Consider the following 21,822-nt stretch of genomic DNA (forward strand, 5'->3'; position numbering starts at 1 on the left):
GCATCCAGTACCCCCTCAAATTATAGCTAAAGTTGCTACAACACCCTCTAACTTCACAGGGATCTTATTGTCTCCTGAACTCAATTTTTAGCATATTTTTGTCACCCTTTTGTGCTGACGTGACACCTTTATTACACAAAATGAGACCCACGTCAAAGGTGCCATGTTAGTACAAAAGGGTGACAAAAATACGCTAAAATTAAGTTCAAGGGTAATAGGACCCTGTGAAGTTGGAGGGTATTGTAGCAACTTCGGCCATAGTTCTGACGGTGCACTGGATGCTTTACTCTTATATTTATGATGCCCACGTCAAAGGTGCCACGTCAGTATAAAAAGGTGACAAAAATATGCTAAAATTAAGTTCAAGGGTAATAGGACCCCTGTGAAGTTGGAGGGTGTCGTAGCAACTTCGGTCATAGTTCTGACGGTGCATTGGATGCTTTACTCTTATATTTATGATGCCCACGTCAAAGGTGCCACATCAGTATAAAAAAGTGACAAAAATACGCTAAAATTAAGTTCAAGGGTAATAGGACCCCTGTGAAGTTGGCAACTTCGCCCATAGTTTGAGAGGGTACTGGATGCTTTACTCTTATATATGTCTATAAACTTTTACCACTTAACCACAATGTAACTTATCCAACAACAACAACAAACCCTGTGTATTCCCACAGCGTGGGGTCTGGGGAGGATAAGATGTACGCAGTCCATCCGCTACCTCCGAAGATCTAGAGAGGTTGTTTCCGATAGACCCCCGGCTCTAGATAAAGGATAGTAAAACAATGTAACTTATCCACAATAAGCAAAATCATCACTCATTTATACTGATACTAAAATAGACTTCAATGGATCAATACATCTTGTACAAAATGAAGCAGATACAAAACTTGAATCTGTGCAACTTATTTGAACATATTAACCTAGTGAAAATGCTATATACAAGGCCTCGAGGGACCACGATTTTCGCTTATGAATCTGAAGTAATGAGGCTTCTGATTTACTCTAAAATGTAACATAAGTTCTTATCATTGTTGCACCAGTAGGATCAGATAACAGATGTTTGATTAGGCCTTTTCTCATGTCATTTGGTGCAATAATGAACATGTAGAAGGCAAATAACATAAGGTCTGCTGAAGAAAGACTTGAACCAAGAAATCCTTGCCACATCCTGAAAGGATAACGTTTCGCGTTAGTAATGAAAGATGTAAGTTATACACGCTGAAAGTTTAAAGAATTTTTACGCTGTTAGTGTATTTTTACATGTTGTAGCATGTTAACGAAGTATACTATCGGAAACAGCCTCTCCACTTCATTTGAGGTAGTGGTATGGACGGCGTACACTTTATCCTCCCCAGACCCCACTTTGTGGGAATACACTGGCTATGTTGTTGTTGTTGTTGTAGGATGTTACCGAAGTCATGTCTTGTGTATTCGAAAAGGATTTAACTAATGTATACTGATAATTTGGACAATTACAATGCGATAAGTGTTTCTTTAACGGTTGTAGGATGCTACCATCCCTACCTTCCTTATTTTCTATGTTACTAATCGTACTTATTATGAACGATTACTTGTAGTTATATTTCAAGTGATCTGATTTCTCATTAGTACTGAAGTTACAACATCCTGAAAGGATAGCACGTCGCATTAGTACTGAAAGATGTAACTTATACACACTGACAGTTTAAAGAATCTTTACGCTTTTAGTGTATTTTCACATGTTGTAGGATGTTATCGAAGTCATGTCTTGTATATTCGAAAAGGCAACTAATATGCGATAAGTGTTTCTTTAACGGTTGTAGGATATGTTAGTACTGAAAGATGTAACTTATACATACTGACAGTTTAAAGAATTTTTACGCTATCAATGTTGCAGGATGTTATCGAAGTCATGTCTTGTGTATTCGAAAAGGATTTAACTTATATACACTGACGATTTGGACAACTGCTATGCATAAGTGTTTCTTTAACTGTGGTAGGATGTTAGTACTGAAAGATGTAACTTATACACACTGACAGTTTAAAGAATTTTTACGCTATAAATGTCATAGGATGTTACCGAAGTCATGTCTTGTGTATTCGAAAAGGATTTAACTTATATACACTGACAGTTTGAACAATTACTATGTGATAAGTGTTTCTTTAATGGTGGTAGGATGTTAGTACTGAAAGATGTAACTTATACACACTGACAGTTGAAAGAATTTTTACGCTGTTGTGTGTATTTTTACATGTTGTAGGATGTTACCGAAGTCATGTCTTGTGTATTCGAAAAGGATTTAACTTATATACACTGATAATTTGGACAATTACTATGCGATAAGTGTTTCTTTAATGGTTGTAGGATGTTACCTTCCTTATTTTCTATGTTACTAATCGTACTTATTATTATGAACGATTACATGTAGTTATCTTTCACAAATGAACTGGTTTTCTCATTAGTACCGAAATTACAACATTTTCACTCTATTCAAATAGGAGGTGTCTTATGTATTTGAAAAGGATTTAACTTATATACACTGTCGGTCTAAAGAATTTTTACGCTATCAGAGTATTTTTAACATGTCGTGGGATGTTGCTTGCCTCATTTCAGTGTTACTGATTCCACTTATTATGAACGGTTACATGTAGTTATCGTTTAGGTGATCTGATTTGTGTAAAAGTTATTAGCGTATAGAATTTAAACTCGCTTGAAAATGATGACATATCATCGAAGACAATTGGGAGATGGAGCAAGATCAAGCCATACCATTTTGGCACACGGAAGAATGCGCGGAAAAATGACCTTATCCCCTCGATATCCAGCTGCAATATGAGTGCCAGTCCAAATAGGAAAAATGATCTTTGTCGCTTTCGTTCTTGTGGCCAAAGTGTGTTCCAAGCTGAACAAAAGATGAACATTTGCTTAGTTCAGAAGGGTCAGAAACGTGGAACGATAGCAATGCCAATCAAGAACGGCAGAAATGTATCTGATGTACCTTGAGTTGAAATGCTCGGGGTACTTGAACTCGTAAGCATGTTCTTGATATGATTCTGTCGTAAAATATTTGCAAGTACGGAGGCACATTTTGGAGCTTCGGAGAGTGATCTGACAACGGAATAACCTGTTTATGCAGTAGAAGAAGTTTCAGAAAGCATTGCATAACATGTCACCAGGAGGTCACGGGTTCGAGCTGTGGAAACAGACCTTCCCCGGACCCCACATTCAATGGCTGTTTCGTGCACCGGGCTGCTTATTACCTGTGGCTGGATGAACCATGCTAGCAGCAGCACCAAATGCCAATGTTTTTTGTTCTGTATTCGGCAAAGATCCACCAACCGGTATGTAAGACCACTCCTGCGTATAATTTCACTAACATCATGGACTGTCGTTCGTTGGACTTGCAGCAAAAATCGCACGTAATGAAAGGTGGATTGGATTACCTCCTCGTAAATTTCTTTAATTCTTACACCGAGGGTGTCCAATCGCAACATCAGTTTTTTCTTTAACAAATCGAATGGCATTGCATCTTTCGAAGCCAAACAAGTTTCCTGCAGATAGTTTTGTTAGTCACACACATAACCAAGTAGTATTGTTTGGAGCATAATAACCTAAGTTGCTCGGACTCTCCAAAAATGTTGCCGCACCCGAGTCAGATCCTTCAAAAATGTACTACTTTTGAAGTATCCAACATGCACCAGATGACACTTTTGAAAAGTCCGAGCAACATAGATAATAACAAAAACTAGTTGGCATAACATCAAAACACTAACCTCGAAAAAGACTCGCGTTGGAGACATGGGCATGGCATAGAGAAATGTTGGATATTTAGCTTCTAAAGATTGAACGTCGTGTCTGACATAGTCTCTATAATCCATGAAAACCATCAGGCTCGGGTCATATGGATTGTTATCGACCTGAAATTTGGATAAAACGACAAAGGACCATACAGTTACAAAACCAACCAAGCTTAGATGTTCTTGTCATAATATAGCAGTTGCCTTTTTATCCGATGAATAGGAAGTCCGATCTAACTTAACAATACAAACAGAAAAGCCAAATCGAATGCATATATCCGAGACGAGTGCTTATCTGTTAAACGGTAAAACTAGTAAGGATAGACTGACAAAGAAAAGTGCAGCAAGTATTCGGGTACAGAACATGCAAAAACTTCAAAATTACTCGATGTTTGATGATCTTTCCCTACCTCAACTTCCACTCCGTAAGCTGTTTGAACAGAAACTCTGGGACCTCCCAACTCGTACTGCAAGAATTTCCCCGAGGCTGCTCCCGATGCCACAGTTACAAACCTGTTATCGTAAGTTAGAAGTTTCAAAACAAGAAAGCAGACAAATTTGACAAACTATACCTGCAGGGAATCACAACGTCACCCTCGCACTCTACAAGACTGTGGCCACTTGAAGCCTCGACAATCCTATCCACTTTCGAGTTAAGATATAAAACACCTGCCTCCACACACCTAGGAAGATTAATGTGAATTACACCTTTAAGGAAAATAAAATGATGAAATTAATTAACAAATCGTATGACATAACGAACAAGAAGGGGAGCCTTAGAGTAACTGGTAAAGTTGCTGCCATGTGATCAGGAGGTCGCGGGTTCAAGCCTTGTAAACAGCCTTTGGCAGAAATGTAAGGTAAGGCTGCGTACGATATACCCTTGTGGTGGGGCTCTTCCCCGAACACCACGCATAGCGGTAGCTTTAGTGCACCGGGCTGTCCTTTTTTTATGACATAACGAACAAGTTCAGTGAATTTAACCTTTTGAGTAACTCCTCGTGCAGTAAATGGCGACTAACTCTTCCATAAGCACGGCCGATAAGAATAGGATCAGCGTCATCAAGATATACGATAGTATCCTGCCAAACATGTTCAATGCAGGCTTGAAGCCCAAGATCTGAAAAAAAAAAAAAAAAAAAAAGAATAAACATCGTTTAGAAGAGGAGTCTTAGAGTAACTGGTAAAGTTGCTGCCATGTGACCAGGAGGTCATGGGTTCAAGCCTTGGAAACAGCCTCTGACAGAAATGCAAGGTAAGGCTGCGTACAATACACTCTTGTGGTGGGGCCTTTCCCGAACACCGTGCATAGCGATAGCTTAGCGAACTGGGCTGCCCTTTTTTTATAAACACCGTTTGAACGAAGTGCTTCTTAGCTAATTGCTTCAATAAAAGCCAAATAAAGATTAGAACCTTTGAACTCGTCCTCCCATACGCCGTAGTTATTTGTGAAAGGAAGATCAGGTCCAACGAGCCCCACGTTCAACCCCAATTTAGCTGACTCCGCGGCAAGAGCAAGACCAGCAGGACCACAACCAATAACCACTAAATCCAGCACAGTTTGTCCAGATGATATTTGTCGTAACTGCAAGCTGAGGTAGTATGATGAACAAAGCAATATAGTTTGCAACAGAATGAGTGTAAACAGCAAATATAACCAAACACAACTCCTTCTTCATAAATTTGAAATAAAGTGAAAAATATTTGGAATCTATGGCCAAACGACCGATGCTACTACTACAACAACAACATTATAACCCAGTATAATTTCATGAGTGGGTCTAGGGAGAGCAATGTGTTAGCAGAGCTTACCCCTACCTTGGAAAGTAGAAAGGTCATCCTCGACTCAAGGAAAAGCATACCAAAATAGTGCGGGAAAAGAAATAATGAAAGTGAAGAAGCCATGACAAGATACTAAGGGCTCGTTTGGTTTGAAAACAAGTTATACTGGGATTAATTATGCTGGGATAAGTTATACTGAGATTAATTATGCTGGGATTATTTTTTATTGAGTGTTTGTTTTGTTGTATTCAAAGTAATATATATGGTATAATTTTTAGGAATAAATTGATTGATTACCAAAATACCCTCCATCTTATTTAACTTATATATATATATATATATATTTCTTTTTAAGCTTTAAATATTCATTCTTAAAATTTTTTATTATTTTTAAAGATATTAAAATATATAAATAAACATAATTTATATAGTTTACAACCATTTTGAACGATAAATGCCTTTATACTTCCTAAAATATTTAATTGCGAAAATAGACTAAATTATGCATTCAAATTATAGTACGAATAATAAATTATAATAAATTTAATTGTGTTAGCCTGAGAAATATAATAAATTATGCACTCAAATTATAGTTGCTTCACAGAAATATTTTTAGTAAAAATTTTAAATTATGCACTCAAATCATGTGTATGGAAGTGAAAAATCAAAGAATTTAAGAGTAATATTGTCATTTTATGGTTTTATCCCATGTAAGAATAATGTTGGGATTGTTATCCCACCAATTGAAAGGATAACTTATCCCAGAACTAATTATTAGTCCCGGATTAAATTATCCCAAATATTTACAACCAGATGACGAATAAAAAGTTTTATCCCCAAATTATTTGCAAACCAAACGGCTCCTAAAGGTAGCATGACAAGGCATTTTGAAAAAAAGAAAAAAAGTAACAGTACCAATAGTACAACAAGAATAACAACAACATATTCTCATGTAGTGAGGTCTGGAAAGGTTAAAGTGTACGCAGATCATACCAACAGTAATTTAAAAAACTAATAGAAGGATACGACTATGGCTACCGGTATAGAAGGGTAGGTGAGACAATGTTCAATTGCCTACTCAAAGAACAAATAACAATAGATACTAATAGCAATCAAAAAACGAAAAACTACAAGAGTAATATTATAACTACTTGTATGGAAGCCTAGGTGATACAATGCACATTTACCTACTAGCCTTCTACTCTAATTTATATTCCCCATTGCCTCCTATCTAAGGTCATGCACTCGGTAAACCGCACCAAAGGACTACTATATAACTTAAGTTACTCTTCTATTTCCATTTATTTGTCTTGATTTCTTTTTTTGTCCATGTTAAAGTGAGTAAAAGTTTCACATTGGTTTAGAAATGGACTGGTGGTCTGCTTATATAAATTTGGGCAATTCTACTCTCATGAGCCATCTTTCGGGGTTGAATTAGGCTCAGGTGTCATATCTTCGTATCTTTACATGGTATCAGAGTCACGTTCATTCCTATTTGGGACCTAGTCTACGCTCCAGTTGGATCTGGGTGTGAAGGGGTGTTAGAGTGTACATAAACTTGCGCAATCCTCTCCCCATTAGCTGGATTTACGGGTCAGTTTAGCCCGGTGTCATAGCCCATTTAAAAAAAATGTCTCTTGACAACTCACATGTTTAAGACCACATGATAAACAACATTTTAGTATATTCTATATATCTTTAGTTTAATACCCCAAGATTTAGAAATCTTCTGTACTTTCTTAAACTGCCGTGCCAAGTCAAAATCAGACAAACACATTAAAACGGAGCGAGTATTTACATATGAGGGATCAAGAAAATCACCTTATCAGAAAGCTTAGACTGTTGATCCATATCTTTCTTCTGCTGCATTTGAACAAAAACAAGTTGTGAACCACCAGCTTTAATATAATCTTCTTCATCAGCAAAATCTTCTTTATCAACTACACAACTCTCACTTCCACTACTACTACACTTCACTTGCATATTTATAGGCCATAAACATTGCTTTCTTCTTGGCATAACTCTTTTCCTTACTATTTCTTTCAATCTCGGACGCGTAAAAACCGCCATTGCCCCAAATTTTCCAGCTCCAATACACTCCATTTTCAAATACAAGTGTGTGTGTATATATATATATATGTGTGATCCTTTGATTATTTTTTTAATTTTTTTTTTTCAAGATTTTTCAAAATATGAGATGTTCATTCATTAGTTTGGTCAATTGGGTGTTTGAAAATGTAAAAATCCTGAATTTTTTTTTGCAAGAATTTTGATTTTTTTGTGAATTATTGATGATATTTTTGGATGGCAGAGAGAATATAGTTATGGATAGGGAGGAGGGAAGTTTTTTGGTGATGCTAGTTCAAGAAATGACACGTGGAATGATGTGATTTGCTGGAGTTATTTCATCTGGACAATAATTCAAACTTTTTTTAAAATTGTTTTAAACATGTTTATTTTAAAAAATAAATTGATAGTTTAACTAGATATTTGAAAAAAAGAAATTGATAAGTGGTTTAAACTAAATATTTATCGAAAACAATCTGGTTATCTCTAAAGCATGATAAGTACGGCATAAACTCTATTCTTTACGAACCTTACTTAGATCAATGGCGGAGCCAAGAATTTAGTAAAAGGTGTGTACATTTTCTTCCCAGTTATGTTAAGGGTGTGTAAAATTAAGTATTTACTCATAATAGCTAACATTTAATCTTTGTAGATCACATAGGAAGGGTGTTCATCTAACCACCCTTCGTTTAAGGTGGCTCCGCCCATGACTTAGATTACATTGAGTACGAAAAGAAAAACTTGATTTGAATGAATTATAATATGCAAATTTTTTCACATGTTATACCGATTTTAGTAATCGAGAGTTGAATTACGAATCAAATTTGCATCTTATTCGTCGATTTTAGTATACATGTTTTCTTCTTGGTTTCGATTATCATATATATTTGTTAATGTTATAATTGTTGTTTTTTATATTATTTTCAATACAACATCTTTGCTCCTATATTTGTTTTATATACTTGACTCGAGTCAATGATCTAATTGAAACAATCTTTCTATATTTTCTTAAGATAAAGGTAACGTCTTCATTTATAAAATCACACTAAATTTAGGAAAAAAAGTTCGAAATATACCTAAATTTGACGAAATTTATTGTAACACACTTCAACTTTGCGGGGGTTTTATGACACACTCGTAGACTATTTGTTACCGTATTTCTATGACATATATTTGCCCAGCTGGACCATTGCGTAAATACGCGTGCACTAGCGCGAAAGAATTTGAAGTGGTCCAACTAAATAAATATATGCCACAAAAATACGGTAATAAATAGTTGAGGGGGTCATAGTACCCCCACAAAATTAAAGCTATTATAATAAATTTTGTCAAAATTTAAATATATTTCTGGCTTTTTTCGTATTATTATTGTACATTAGTAATATCAAAACTTAAATGTTGAAAATTCTAATACTATCTATAGTTTAGGTGATTGTCTTTCCTTTCTAGTGCCCAAAGTCCTCATATGAATTTAATGTCTTGTCTAATTTCTTTTTTCTTTTTTCTTTTTACGATTGGATCTATATAATTTATTTTATATTTTCTTTGGGTTTCTAACTCAACGGTAGAGTACTCGGCTTGATTTCTATTTTATCAAAAAATATTTTCGATGTTATTATTTCTCATTCTCTAAGTATAGATTTATATTTTGAGTAAATGCACTGTTTTCATCCTGAACTATAAATAAAATTGTTGAAACATACTCAAGTCTAAGAAGAGTCCTATTACCCCTGAACTAATTAAAATTGTATTTTTGATAACTTTAGTGCCTATGTGGCACATACATGGCACATCAGTGAATCAACACACTGAAGGTCCACGTAGGCACACATATGTATCGTGTAGGCACTAAAATTGTCAAAAATATATTTTAATTAGTTCAAGGTAATAGGATTCTCCTAAAATTTAAGTGTATCTTAGTAACTTTGTGTATAATTTAGGATGAAAATGATGCATTTTCTCTTATATTTTTATCTAACTTGAAAAGTGATATTCGTTAATGGATGATTAAAAATTAATTCAATTTTATGAACTAATTATTCTACACTTCTCCCGTGATGTAACTTGTTATTTTTTTTTGGTAAGTGATGTAACTTGTTACATGGTCATGATGTTGAAAGTCGTAACATTAATAATTATGTAATTTTATTTCTTTCCTATAGGCTATATAACAAAGTCTTTTAATGAAGTATCATTATCTAAATAATAAGAAATATTAATCGGGTTAAAATCATTTTTCAATATGAGATTTCCATAAACTTTTAATCTAATTTAATATTGTTGTTTAGAAAATAATACAAGTTTTATATGCTATTGAATTATATGAACATCATGACAGAGTGTACACGAATTTTAATTTATTTCTACCATAAAAATAGAGAGTTTATGATTAGACGCAACCTCTATTTTTAATCCAATAAGTTAGAAATTTATCACATATTTATTAAAAGCATAATTCATAAATAGACACATTAATATTTTCTAACCTCATAAATACACCAACTTTAAAACGCACATCTATAATACAAACCTTAAACGTCCTAGACAAAAGGGCGTATTTAAAGGATCGAACAAATGTTCACCGGTATTCTCTAAATAAAAAACTACACCAAACACAAAATAAGAAGTTGACTTAATAATTTAGAAAAAATAAAATTAATTTTGAGGTTTCAAATTCAAGTATCAATAATTTATTTTATTCAACATAAAATAATTATCTCTATATTATACTTTTATTAAATAATCCATATTATTTTAATATCGTCCTTATAATCCATAACGAACTTACTTATTCTGGAAGTTCCCCATGAGAAATTTCCAAGCGGCTACATTCCTTAATAGTTAATATTCCTCCGTCACGATTTATATGAATTGACTTAATTGATATAATTTTTTTAAAAGAAAAAATTAAAATTCATAATTTAGAATAAGTTATACATATTTATGAATTAAAAATTATTTTATTAAAAACAAAATATACATTTAAAGTTAAAATACTGAATCATATAGATTGAGATATATTTTATTAAGAATAAAATATGTATTTTAAAGTTAACTAGTGGATGAGGAAAATATTTAGTACTCTCAACTATGATTAAATTGACATGATACTTTAGTTTTATGTAGGCTCTATTACTTTAAATTAAATTTTAGATATTTTTATCGACTTTTTTAGTTGATATGATATATTTTTAAACAATTTTTTTAACTGATACGACATATTTAACATGAATTCTATTTTATATAATAAAAATATTACATCAACGTAAAATACATTAAAATTACATTAAAAGGATAATAGAATCTCATAAAATTAAAGCGCGTGAGGTAATTCGAAGCTGCTGCATATGAATTCACATAATTTTATTAGGAATAAAATATGTCTTTTAAAGTTAAATAGTGAATCCTATAAATAGAAATACATGCAGTAATACTATTACGTATTTTCTTTCTTCTCAATTTTCTTTCGCAGGATATTTTTCTACGTGAGAATTTTATTCTTTTTGTAGAAATTTTTATTGGATTATGGATCCGCCGGAGACTCTTACGTCATCGACCGACGATAACAACAACAACCTCCGGCGGCGTCGCGGCGGCGGTGGTGGTGGAACGGAGTTAGATTCGAGCTCGGTAGAAGCTTCTAGTAGCTCGGATGACGTAACCAGTGACGTCAGAAATGATGAGTCGAAGGTGGATCGGAAGGAGGAGAATGAGGAGAAGAAGGAAACGACGCCGTTGAAGTATGTATATAGAGCATCGGCGCCGGCACATCGGAGGAATAAGGAAAGTCCTCTTAGCTCAGCTGCTATTTCAATCAAGTAAATGCTCTTCTTTTTATTATTTCGTTGATTTTTATTTATCACGTCCGCTTTACGAGAGTCAATTTGAGTAATATTCGAAACTAGATTGAATTAGGTTAATTTGGATATACGTTGCCCTTAATATTTGAAGCTAGATTGAATTGTATTAATTTGAATATTTTACATTCGAAAAATATATGAAAAATGTTATACAGTCATAGTAAAGCACATCGGAGGAATAATGAAAGACCTCTTAGCTCAGCTGCTATTTTTAAACAAGTAAATGCTCTTCCTCTTACTAGTAGTAGTATTTTTGGCTTGTTTTTATGTAATATTCTTACTCTATTTTGTTTATTGTTACTTGTCACATTGGCTCTTTAAGGCAGTTAATGACAGATCTTCGGAGCTAAATTGAATCAGATAATTTGAATATTTTATTATAAATTTAGATGTTCGAAAACTATAATGAAAAATAGCAGTATAAGTTGCAATCTTTCTTATTTTGATAATATGAACAAAATACATTTCACTTTATGATGGTCAGTTTGACTAATCTTGAAAACTAAATTGAATTGGATTAAGTTAATATTTTAAATTGTAAATTTAGATGTTTAAAATTTGAGGAAAAATGTTAAAAGTTGAGATCTTTATTATACTGATATGATGGAAAAATATATTTCGTTTTATGGCAGTTAGTTTGACTAATCCTCGGAGCTGAATTGAACTAGATTAATTTTTTAAATTATTAATTTGGATGTTCTAAAACTATATGGAAAATATAAGTTGCAATCTTTCCATACTAATACGATGAGGGAAAAAAAGAATATCTTAAAATATTGGTCAAAGATTGTGGAGTTAGATTCTTGAGAAGCTAATTGTGACAAGTGAAAATGAATGGAGAGAGTAATTTGCTTATTTATTTATTTATTTGTTTATTTATTTATTTATCTAGTTGGTTGAATTCAATTAAAGGAAGCTAGTTAAGGCTAAGTCAAAGTTAGAATGGATGTTACCTGACACCTGTTGCTAGTGAGAGGTGGCAGGTATACTGTGGAATTAGTCGAGGTGTGGCGCAAACTGGCCCGAATACCACAGTTATTCAAAAAGAAAAAAATGGAATGCTAGTTTTGAGGTACTTTTTGATCATTTTGTTCATTATTCTGCTCGCTAAACAATAATGCAAAACTTTTTAGCTATGTGATTGGGTGCAGAGGCGGATTCAAAATTTAAATTTTATGGGATCAAACTCATTATATTTTAAAAGTTATGGGTTCAAACATACTATTTTGTTACAATTTTAATCAATTTTCACACATAAAGTTATGCTTCGCGCCAAAAAGTACTGGGTTCTAACACTCCATCTGCCACTGATTGGTTGATTAGCGATTTGAACTGCAAAAAATTTTCTTCTGTTCAGCAGACCCTGTTGTCTTTAGCCCCAGCAGCAAAATTCTTTAAGAATCTGTTCCCACATTCATAATAAAACACGCGGTAGGTTCCAGTTAGTATCGAAGTACTATAATGCTGAGTTATCAGGTGAAAAACGAGCAGTATGTTATTATGAATCGCAATTGCGTGTTCAAAAGAAGCCAACTTGTTATAGAACTTTGCAATGATGAACTTTTCTACTCAAAAAGGATAAACTGTTGCACAAATGGCAATACTTTTGTTTTTTCCTTACATACTTCAAACAATAAGTACCTCCATATTAGTTGGGAACTTAGGCTCGTATCAACAGGCTTGCTATTGCTGGGAGCTTCAAACTACTTTCAGTCTATTCAATTGACAAACCCTTTAAAGTATTTTCTCGGAAACCTATAGTTTCTTCTCGTTTCTGTGTCCAAGGTCTTTTAGATGTCAAAAGGATTACTCTAGGATTACCAAAAAGGTACTCCAGTCGCTGCCAGTTAGCGTCTTAAAAGCAGCTCTTGTTACCCTCAAGAGCAAAGAAATTTTTCTAATAGGGTTATAGCCCTGCATGATGGGGAAGATGTCATTTATAATGAAGCCTGGTGGCTATGATTTGAGGACAATATATGTGAAATAGACGATGAGCCGATGGGACATTTGGTTTGATCACAAAAGCAACTTTTGCTGGCAGTTGAACTTATAAAATTGTATTCCTATTGTACTGATCTTAATTTATGGGTGGAAAAACAGTAGGTGACTTTACAAGAATAGAATTGGCATATACTGTTTTAATTGCGCTATCAACGTTCATTGATGTTTCATAAACCAACCAAGACAGTGGAAGTTAACAGTTTCTGGTGTAAAGAATCTGAAATTTGCATTCTTTGGTGTTGCATTCAGGTGTCTTACGATTGATATCTAGCATAATTAGTCTGAATACCCGAAATAAGTGGTTGTAGAGCTCTTTTTCTAATTTAGTTGGTGCATCTTGTTGTAGAGTCATGCTGGCCTGCTCAATCTATGTATAGTGGTTCTTATTGCCGTAAACAGCAGGCTGATTATCGAGAATTTGATGAAGGTATGTATCTTTCTCTAATTCCAGTTCTCTGTTCCAGTTGGCTAGACAGTTGAAATATTCCTAATGTATAATCCATCTTTATTGACATCAAATAATCACTCTCTTAGAGGTGGCAATGAGGCTGGCTGAACAAAGTGAACATCTTAGAATGGTAATGTTTTTATAAAAAACAATAGAAAGAAATCATAGGGGTAAGTTCTCCGAGGCCCTATGTGTTTACTTGTCATTGCAGGGTGATGAATATGTATTTGATTAAACACTTCATGAGGAACCCATATCATGATGTTAGGATGCTATGTTCATATAAGTATTGGGAGTATTTCCACACTTAAATCCACTGGGAAATATGAAATTTGATAAAATGCAGCTTCACCTTCTTTCCAAAGTGCTATGCTGTTGCTGGAAGATCATGGTCTAAAGCCAAATAGTTACCATGAAAACCTGGAAATGGGATAGGGAGAATGGGTCTCGAAAGAATCTTATGGAATGAGAACTTGAGAATTGCAATTAGAATCACTCATTTTAGGGATCCTTTTTTAGAAAAAAAAATGAAAAACGCCAGAGAAATTGGAGGGGAAGGGAGAGATGAACAAGGTGAGACGGCACATTATCACGGGAAAAAGCTTAGTGGGGCATTGCAGGCCGTGACAGTTGAAGCCTCATCCTGTCTGAACCTGCCAAATTTCCCCAATGGGCTCTCTAATCCCTGTAACATTTTAGCAGCAAAAGGGTTATAAGATATTAGTATATTTCAGATGGTTCTTAGTATTCATGTTGCACATTACAATCTCTTGATTACTGTTGCAGTATGGCTTGTTAATCGGGTCAGGCTTCTGGCGTAGTTCAACATCAGTAAGAGATTGGCCACTTCTGATGTGCTGGTAGTGTTCTTAAGTCTTTCTTAATCTGGGTTTTATTCTAACTGTGCGAAATAAAATATTTAAGTTTTTTAACGTGCTTGCAGTCTTAGTCTCCCAATTTTCCCTCTCGCTGCTTTTCTTGTCGAGAAACTGGCACAGAAGAATTATATGACAGAATATGTAAGTTAGAGTAACCTCTTTTTTCCTTTCCTTCCTCTTATGTTAATCCTTCCATATCAATGAAATGTGACTGCTCAGACATGGATTAGTCACAGTGTTCAAGAAGGTTTTCCACCAGGATTATTCTGGCTCTTGTGGCTTGTCTGAACTCATGTTACTTTTACTGTTTGCTTTTAAGTTTAGCAAGTGACTTTTCTAATTGATCCTGCAGGTAGTCGTCACTCTTCACATAATTATAACAACAGCTTCCATCTTGTATCCAGTTTTGGTCATCCTCAGGTTTGTTCTTATGCTGTGGTCATGAAACCTTGATAATACATCCTCCTAATGAAGTGCTAAGTGCAAGCCAATCTTCACTGGCGGGATGTGTGTGTGTGTATGTTTTAAGACTGAGGTGTTGTTATGGTAAAACTGGTGAATTCAGATGTCAAAAGGTTCACTTTTATCTGGGTTTTAGAAGTTGGGCTTATGAACTAATTTTGATTTCTAAGTTGGATTTTCGGTTCGGAGATCATCTTTAAAGATTAATTTGTTGCATTTTTGGATTGCTAAGGGAACTTTATGGCTGAATTAGATTAAAAAATTAGAAAGGCAGTAAAAGAAAATTAGTCATTGGTCTGAATCAGAAAAGGGTACAAGTGAAGCATTGCTAATTCAGAGATTAGAAATCATATCTGAACTTAAATTGTCATGGTTTTTACTTCATATATTTAGACGAAATGCAATTTTTAAGATCTTTTGTCCATATAAGGATTGCTTATGTGGAATTATTTTTTGTACATTACATGTATATATATATATTTATTTTTTTTCTCATTGCTCTTTTCTTCTCTATAGATATCGGTCGCCTAAAGTCTGATAGACAGTTCTTTTCTACACCTTTTGCCTTTTACACAGCGTCACATAGCCCCTTATTAAAACTTAGTTGAAATTTGAATTATGAGGAGGTAACCTTCAAATATGTTCCCAAATTCTATTTTTCTTGCTAAATATACATTGAAAAACTAGTGACTCGGAGTTATTTTAAATTTCACAGGTGTGATGCTGCTTTCCTATCTGGTGTCACACTGATGATGTTTGCTTGCATTGTGTGGATGAAATTGGTTTCTTATGCACATACAAATTATGATATGAGACAGCTTGCGAGGTCTGCGGATGAGGTATGACTAGTTTATGTCTTTGTCATGGATCCAGAAAATCTAATCTTGATTAAGGCTTCTCCTTTTTTAGACATAGCAACTTTTCTATTTAAACTTGGGTACTCTTGCTGGTATTTTTCTCATCTGAGATGATGTCGCAAATTTGAAGTCGCTCAATTGAGTTTTTAAATATTTCAGGGTGAAAACTCCGAAATCAACTATTCTTACGATGTTAATATCAAGAGTTTGGCTTACTTCATGGTTGCTCCAACTTTATGCTATCAGGTAGAATCATGTTGACCTTTCCGAAGTTGTTGTCAGTGATTCCATCCCTTGGTAGAGTACTTACTACAAGTGCATTACATATCAACATCTTGTTTTTCCTTTTTAAATTAAAAGATCTTGTGTTTCTCTAGATTCACCAAGATAGTTAAATAACTCTGTCGAGCAACTTGGTTTGATTTTCGGAAAATTCCATTTATTGTGTTGTTTTCTGCCAAGTCTGTAAAATTTAAAGAGATTACAGTTCTTTGATACTACTACCTTCTATGTTATTTTATTGCCAACACTGTGGAGCTTTTTCCAGAATTGTCTCTATGCTAATATTAAGGAGACTATGCGTTAGACCCTTTTTTTTCCTTCAAGTTTTAATCTGAAAGTATTCATATGCATATTAAATGTTGAAGCGACCGGATGTATTTAAAACTTTAAATTATGCTAAAAAGATCAAATTGGAGCTCCAAATATTGCTATGGCGTTTGGACACATTTTTTTAGTCACATGCTGATTTTATTATGGAGATGTACTTGTATTCTTGTGAACATAAGCGGACCGTATCTCATATGGATCTGTTTATATTTGGAAGTACTTGTATTTTATATTTTATAATACTTGAATGTGGTGCGCCGATGCAGTGGGGCTATAATTAGTGAATACTACAATTGAGGCCCCTCCGGTCTTTTTCCCAGTGGATTATAGTCTCATTCCTTTCATAATAATAGGAAATCAGTTATCATCAGTAATTTAACAATGAAAATTTGTGACTTTCTTACCAACTCTCTTACTATTTGTTTCAACAACTCATTAGTTTTTGGATATGTTTATTCTGTTATCTGAAGCTTAGCTATCCTCGCTCTGCATCCATTCGGAAGGGTTGGCTGGCACGCCAACTCATCAAGCTGGTAATTTTTACAGGATTAATGGGATTTATCATTGAACAGGTAACTTCTCTTTTGTTTGACTGTTCACTGTGCCTTCTCTCCTAGCAAAGTAAACTAAATTAACCTTTGCATCTCAATGCAGTATATTAACCCAATTGTGCGAAGCTCACAACATCCATTGAAAGGAGACCTTTTATACGGCATCGAGAGGGTATTGAAGCTCTCGGTTCCAAATTTATATGTCTGGCTTTGCATGTTCTACTGCCTCTTTCATATTTGGTATGTCCTCAAAGTTTGATTTATGAAACTAGTATGCTTTCATTTTGTGTTCGTAGAAAGGAGAGATGGTTGGCATCTCCCCCGCCAGGGACAGGAACAGCCTTCGGGCTTTACCTGTGTATTTGTTGTCATGCTCCACAGTTTTTCATTTCAAATATGTTTAGACAAACTGTTCTGTGTCACTTAATAACCATTTAAAGTGCAAATCACATTAATACTTGAACTGATGAGTTGAGGGGGAGAAAAATATGAAGGACCAGAAGGTGCAAAATGGAATGGGAGGTGCTTAATGAGCCTGAATGGTTTTAATTCAGTAGGGTTATATTCTTCCTTGATATCTATCCAAGACCAACACCCAGGTAGCTGCCTGTTAAATGCGGGAGCCAAAATTTGAATGAATATACTGCAACGCTTTTGTTAGATTATTAGAAGCTTCACATTTCAGGATGACACTCCAAAACCTATTCTGTTATATCTGAATAGCTACTTAAGTATGGATTATGTATCCTAGCACTGCAACAGAATGCGTTCTATTTACATGATACATCTCTTTGGAGGCTAAATATACTTGCGGAGCTTACTGCGACAGAACAGTTCTATTTACATAGTATACATCTCTCTGTAGGTTAAATATACTTGCGGAAATTCTGCGCTTTGGGGATCGTGAGTTCTACAAAGATTGGTGGAATGCAAAAACTATTGATGAGGTAGAGTAAAACATCACACGGTCTTGTTCTTTTAGCTTCTGCATCCCAACAATTTCAGAGGTTGCTTGGGTTTCTCATTTATTTCTTTTTTTTTTTGTACCGCTGTGGCTGCTGTTATCAGTATTGGAGACTCTGGAATATGGTATGTAATTCTACTTCTTTTTATGTCATTGCCTGATTTTTATACTTGCAAAAAATGTGTGTCTTCATTACCTAGAAATGAAACTCTCAGAAGACAATTAATGTTTCAGTCTTGTGATAAATGGCGTTACAAATCCTATTCTCCTCATGTTTGGATTGCTTAAGTTGGCATTGGGGTAAATTTTGCATAAGACAAGTGGATGTTAACAGTCTTCTAACACGGACTCTTCACTTTTTGATGCCGTACCCGTGTCGGATTCTCCAAAAAATCACTAGTTTTGGCGATTCCGATATGCTCCTGTTGACAATTTTTAAGAGTCCGAGTAACATAGTGTGAAACTATTATTAAGAGAAGTCTTCCTTGTTTCTGGTTGTAGCTCTTAAGAAGACTTGAACATTTTAAGATTATATTTTTAATGCTGAAAGGTAAACCAAAAGCTTAAAAAGCACAATTTCAAATGGGACAAGAGAGATTGTTCCAATCTCCAGATAAGTGAATAATCCTATCCTGGTATTTTCTGGAAGCATAATATTACTATGTCTAGATGCTATGCAGCTTTTCCTTTCGTGGGTATATGCAGTTCTTGTTCAGGGAAACTGGTAAAGAGGGATAAATTGTCTTTGTTTGCACTTGTTTCGGTTTGGTTTGGTCTTTGTCAAGCATCTTCTTGAACATAGTAACCCAAGTGTTGGTGACAAATGCAGCCTGTACATAAGTGGATGGTTCGCCACATTTATTTTCCATGCTTGAGGAATGGCTTACCTAAGGTACTTTCAGAGTTCTCTGGTTCTATTTTCTAATTTGTTTAGAGTTATCTTCTGTCTGCTTAATTTCTAATCTTTTGTGCGCTATTTGTATTTATGATTTGTGACAATTGCAGAGTTAAATACACGATCAATTAAGTATTTTTATAGGTCCACATTTTACGTCATATTTTTCATGTCATTATTTTTATTTGTCAGTTATGGTTTCAAGTGTATGGCTGGTATACTAGAGCTTATGTTATGATCTATTCAATTAGCTCAATTGTCACTTGATTCTTGGTGCAGGGAGTTGCAGTGCTGATTTCTTTCTTTATATCTGCTGTTTTCCATGAGGTATGTGGTTTCTGTTCCCTTCCATCTTCTATTTTACACCAGTTGCCGTATATACATCTTATATAAACGAACAACAACTACGCCTCAACAAAATGGCTGGGTTGATATGACATGTGGTGTTATTATCTTCAGTTGTGTATTGCTGTTCCTTGTCGGCTATTCAAGTTTTGGGCGTTCCTAGGAATCATGTTTCAGGTAACCGTGTTTAACACATGCGCGTATGTGTGTGTAGTATATAAGAGTGTGTGTGTGTGTATCGATATATATTCCGGGACAAGAACGGATCTGGAGTTGTAAAATAGTAACATGATGTTTTTCTTTGAGCAGATTCCTTTGGCCATACTCACCAACTTCTTGCAAAACAAGTTCAAAAGCTCGAATGTACGTCTTCTCTCCTTGTTTTCATGAGCCTAAGATGGATGATTTATTTTCTTTACTTTTACCGCTATATATGCAAAAAAAAGTAGACCAAAGACACGATATTTATAGTATGACAACTTTTTTCAGTTGGGCAACATGACATTCTGGTGCTTTTTCTGCATTGTTGGTCAACCAATGTGTGTTCTTCTCTATTACCATGATGTGATGAATAGAAATGGTGGCTCAAGTTAATCTTCATCACCTATTATTCTGTTGGCACAATACATAAACACGTCCTTTAACTTGACCTCAAATTGCATCTATGACCTTCAATTTTGAGTGTGCACAAGTAGACACTTAAACTTGTATAAAATTAAACAAGTAGACACATGCGTCCTGTGTGGCATAATACACATAGGACGCCATGTATGACAAGAATTGACCACGTAGGATGTCACATAGGACATATGTGTCTATTTGTTCAACTTTATACAAGTTTAAGTGTCTACTTGTGCTAACCCAAAGTTTTAGAGGTCATAGATGTGATATGAATCCAAGTTAAATGGCATGTTTATGTATTGAGCCTATTTTGGTGGACGCGATAAATGTTGCAGTTTTGAACTGTCCGTAAGTCTGTATATCATTCTTGAGGTAAATGTAATATATAGCTCAAATTAGATAGTGTCACAATTAGATGCGTGTGTTCCAATTTTCCTTATTTCCCATGTCACAAGTAGATGAGAGTGTTCGAATTTTGCTTATTTCTTGTGTCACATCATTATGGTTGATGTATAGTAAACATATTTTCACTTAATGTCCTTTGATTTGAATTTGATGAAGTGAAAAGACACTTATCGAGTCTTTATTCTCATTGAAGACTCTCCCACGGCAAGGCTTTGCACGTAGGGCAATGTTGTTTGAACAAATGTTTTTATGAAATTAGATATTAACATGTGAGGGTCTATCGGAAACAACCTTTAGCCTCTCTACTTCATCTAAGGTAGTGGTATGGACTGCGTACACTCTACCCCCGACTCCACTCTGTGGGAATATACTGGGTATGTTGTTGTAGATATCAACATGTGAAGGTTCGACTATTTAACTACATGCATGGGCAAAATTCACCTAGAAAACAAGAAAGAGGCAACACCACATTGGTATAAATTGCACATCAACCTACAACAAAGTTCCAGCGACAATAAAAGAAAGGTAAGAGATATGTAGCATAAATGATACTTAACAAACTACAAATAAGAAGACTTCAGGTAACAGAGAGTCAAGCATCTAGTAACCTCTGAACTATGATCAAATTTGCTACGACACACTTCAATTTTACGGGGGTCTTACTACATCTCTGAACTCAATTTTAGCGTAGTTCTGTCAATCTTTTTAGCTGACGTGGCACTTTTTGTCAAACTTTTTAATTGACGTGGCACCTTTAACGTGGGATTCATTTTATGTAATAAAGGTGTCACGTCAGCACAAAAGGGTGACAAAAATATGCTGAAATTGAGTTCAGGGTGTAATAGGATCCCTGTGAAGTTGGAGTGTGTCGTAGAAACTGTCATAGTTCGAGGTGGTTATTCGATGCTTATCTCGGTAACAAAAGGCTCAAAAATACGTTAAAATTGCGTTTAGGGGCAATAGGACCCCTGTAAAGTTGGAGTATGTCGTAGCAACTTTGGTCATGGATGCTTCTTCTCTTGATAACAAAAGGCATCTTGAGCGCTGGTTTAGATGAAACAGCAGGATCAACACAAAATAAACTGCTAAATCGAATGCATAGCCAACAATTAAAATGAATGCACTTCGAAATAGTTTCTTGTAGCAAGTTGAGTTGTGTACATTTGTCTAGAGTTACATCATTACTCTCGTAAAAGAACCTCTTTACATGCATACATTTTCATGATAGACATTTCAGTGTGACTTCTTGAAAAATAAAGAAGCAAACGGCAACAAAAGCTTCAGCTCCAAGCACTCCAAT

General features: G+C 34.7%; 2 protein-coding genes and 1 pseudogene across 3 annotated transcripts; 2 read left to right on the forward strand and 1 right to left on the reverse strand.

Annotated features, from left to right (window-relative positions):
• Positions 1 to 799: 799 nt before the first annotated feature.
• LOC107840923 (lycopene epsilon cyclase, chloroplastic) lies at positions 800 to 7,928 on the reverse strand. Of its 2 annotated transcripts, none has more exons than XM_016684874.2 (11): positions 7,381 to 7,928; positions 5,191 to 5,362; positions 4,762 to 4,897; positions 4,350 to 4,460; positions 4,188 to 4,290; positions 3,754 to 3,897; positions 3,424 to 3,531; positions 3,241 to 3,337; positions 2,979 to 3,104; positions 2,750 to 2,882; positions 800 to 1,168 (listed from the first exon to the last, which is right to left on the reverse strand). In XM_016684874.2, the coding sequence occupies exons 1-11, from the start codon at positions 7,660 to 7,662 to the stop codon at positions 1,003 to 1,005; spliced, it is 1,578 nt and encodes a 525-aa protein (XP_016540360.1). In that variant the 5' UTR covers positions 7,663 to 7,928; the 3' UTR covers positions 800 to 1,002. The 2 variants fall into 2 exon arrangements, with proteins under 2 accessions (XP_016540360.1, XP_016540361.1); XM_016684875.2 differs by having other exon boundaries at positions 5,191 to 5,369; positions 7,381 to 7,621.
• A 3,112-nt stretch (positions 7,929 to 11,040) lies between these two features.
• Positions 11,041 to 20,709, forward strand: LOC107840924 (diacylglycerol O-acyltransferase 1A). The gene is made up of 17 exons (XM_047396606.1): positions 11,041 to 11,444; positions 11,684 to 11,705; positions 13,834 to 13,914; positions 14,722 to 14,795; positions 14,879 to 14,954; positions 15,166 to 15,233; positions 15,991 to 16,114; positions 16,292 to 16,378; positions 17,212 to 17,313; positions 17,396 to 17,532; positions 18,158 to 18,239; positions 18,361 to 18,381; positions 19,086 to 19,148; positions 19,431 to 19,478; positions 19,611 to 19,673; positions 19,806 to 19,859; positions 19,986 to 20,709. Exons 1-17 carry the CDS (start codon positions 11,152 to 11,154, stop codon positions 20,088 to 20,090), a joined length of 1,500 nt encoding a protein of 499 aa, XP_047252562.1. The 5' UTR covers positions 11,041 to 11,151; the 3' UTR covers positions 20,091 to 20,709.
• LOC124887566 lies at positions 17,579 to 17,679 on the forward strand (annotated as a pseudogene).
• Positions 20,710 to 21,822: the final 1,113 nt, after the last annotated feature.

This window comes from Capsicum annuum, chromosome 9, assembly GCF_002878395.1.
Source record: "Capsicum annuum cultivar UCD-10X-F1 chromosome 9, UCD10Xv1.1, whole genome shotgun sequence".
Classification (NCBI taxonomy): domain Eukaryota; kingdom Viridiplantae; phylum Streptophyta; class Magnoliopsida; order Solanales; family Solanaceae; genus Capsicum; species Capsicum annuum.

Bases quoted from the DNA above. Each gene is read 5' to 3' on its own strand.
- LOC107840923 (XM_016684874.2), bottom strand. From the start codon at position 7,662: ATGGAGTGTATTGGAGCTGGAAAATTTGGGGCAATGGCGGTTTTTACG. The intron at 5,363-7,380 runs GTGATTTTCTTG...CTCAGCTTGCAG, and splicing joins AGTCTAAGCTTTCTGATAAG to TTACGACAAATATCATCTGG. The intron at 3,105-3,240 runs GTAATAAGCAGC...CTGCATAAACAG, and splicing joins CATGGTTCATCCAGCCACAG to GTTATTCCGTTGTCAGATCA.
- LOC107840924 (XM_047396606.1), top strand. From the start codon at position 11,152: ATGGATCCGCCGGAGACTCTTACGTCATCGACCGACGATAACAACAAC. The intron at 14,796-14,878 runs GTAGTGTTCTTA...ACGTGCTTGCAG, and splicing joins TGGCCACTTCTGATGTGCTG to TCTTAGTCTCCCAATTTTCC. The intron at 19,479-19,610 runs GTATGTGGTTTC...TATTATCTTCAG, and splicing joins TATCTGCTGTTTTCCATGAG to TTGTGTATTGCTGTTCCTTG.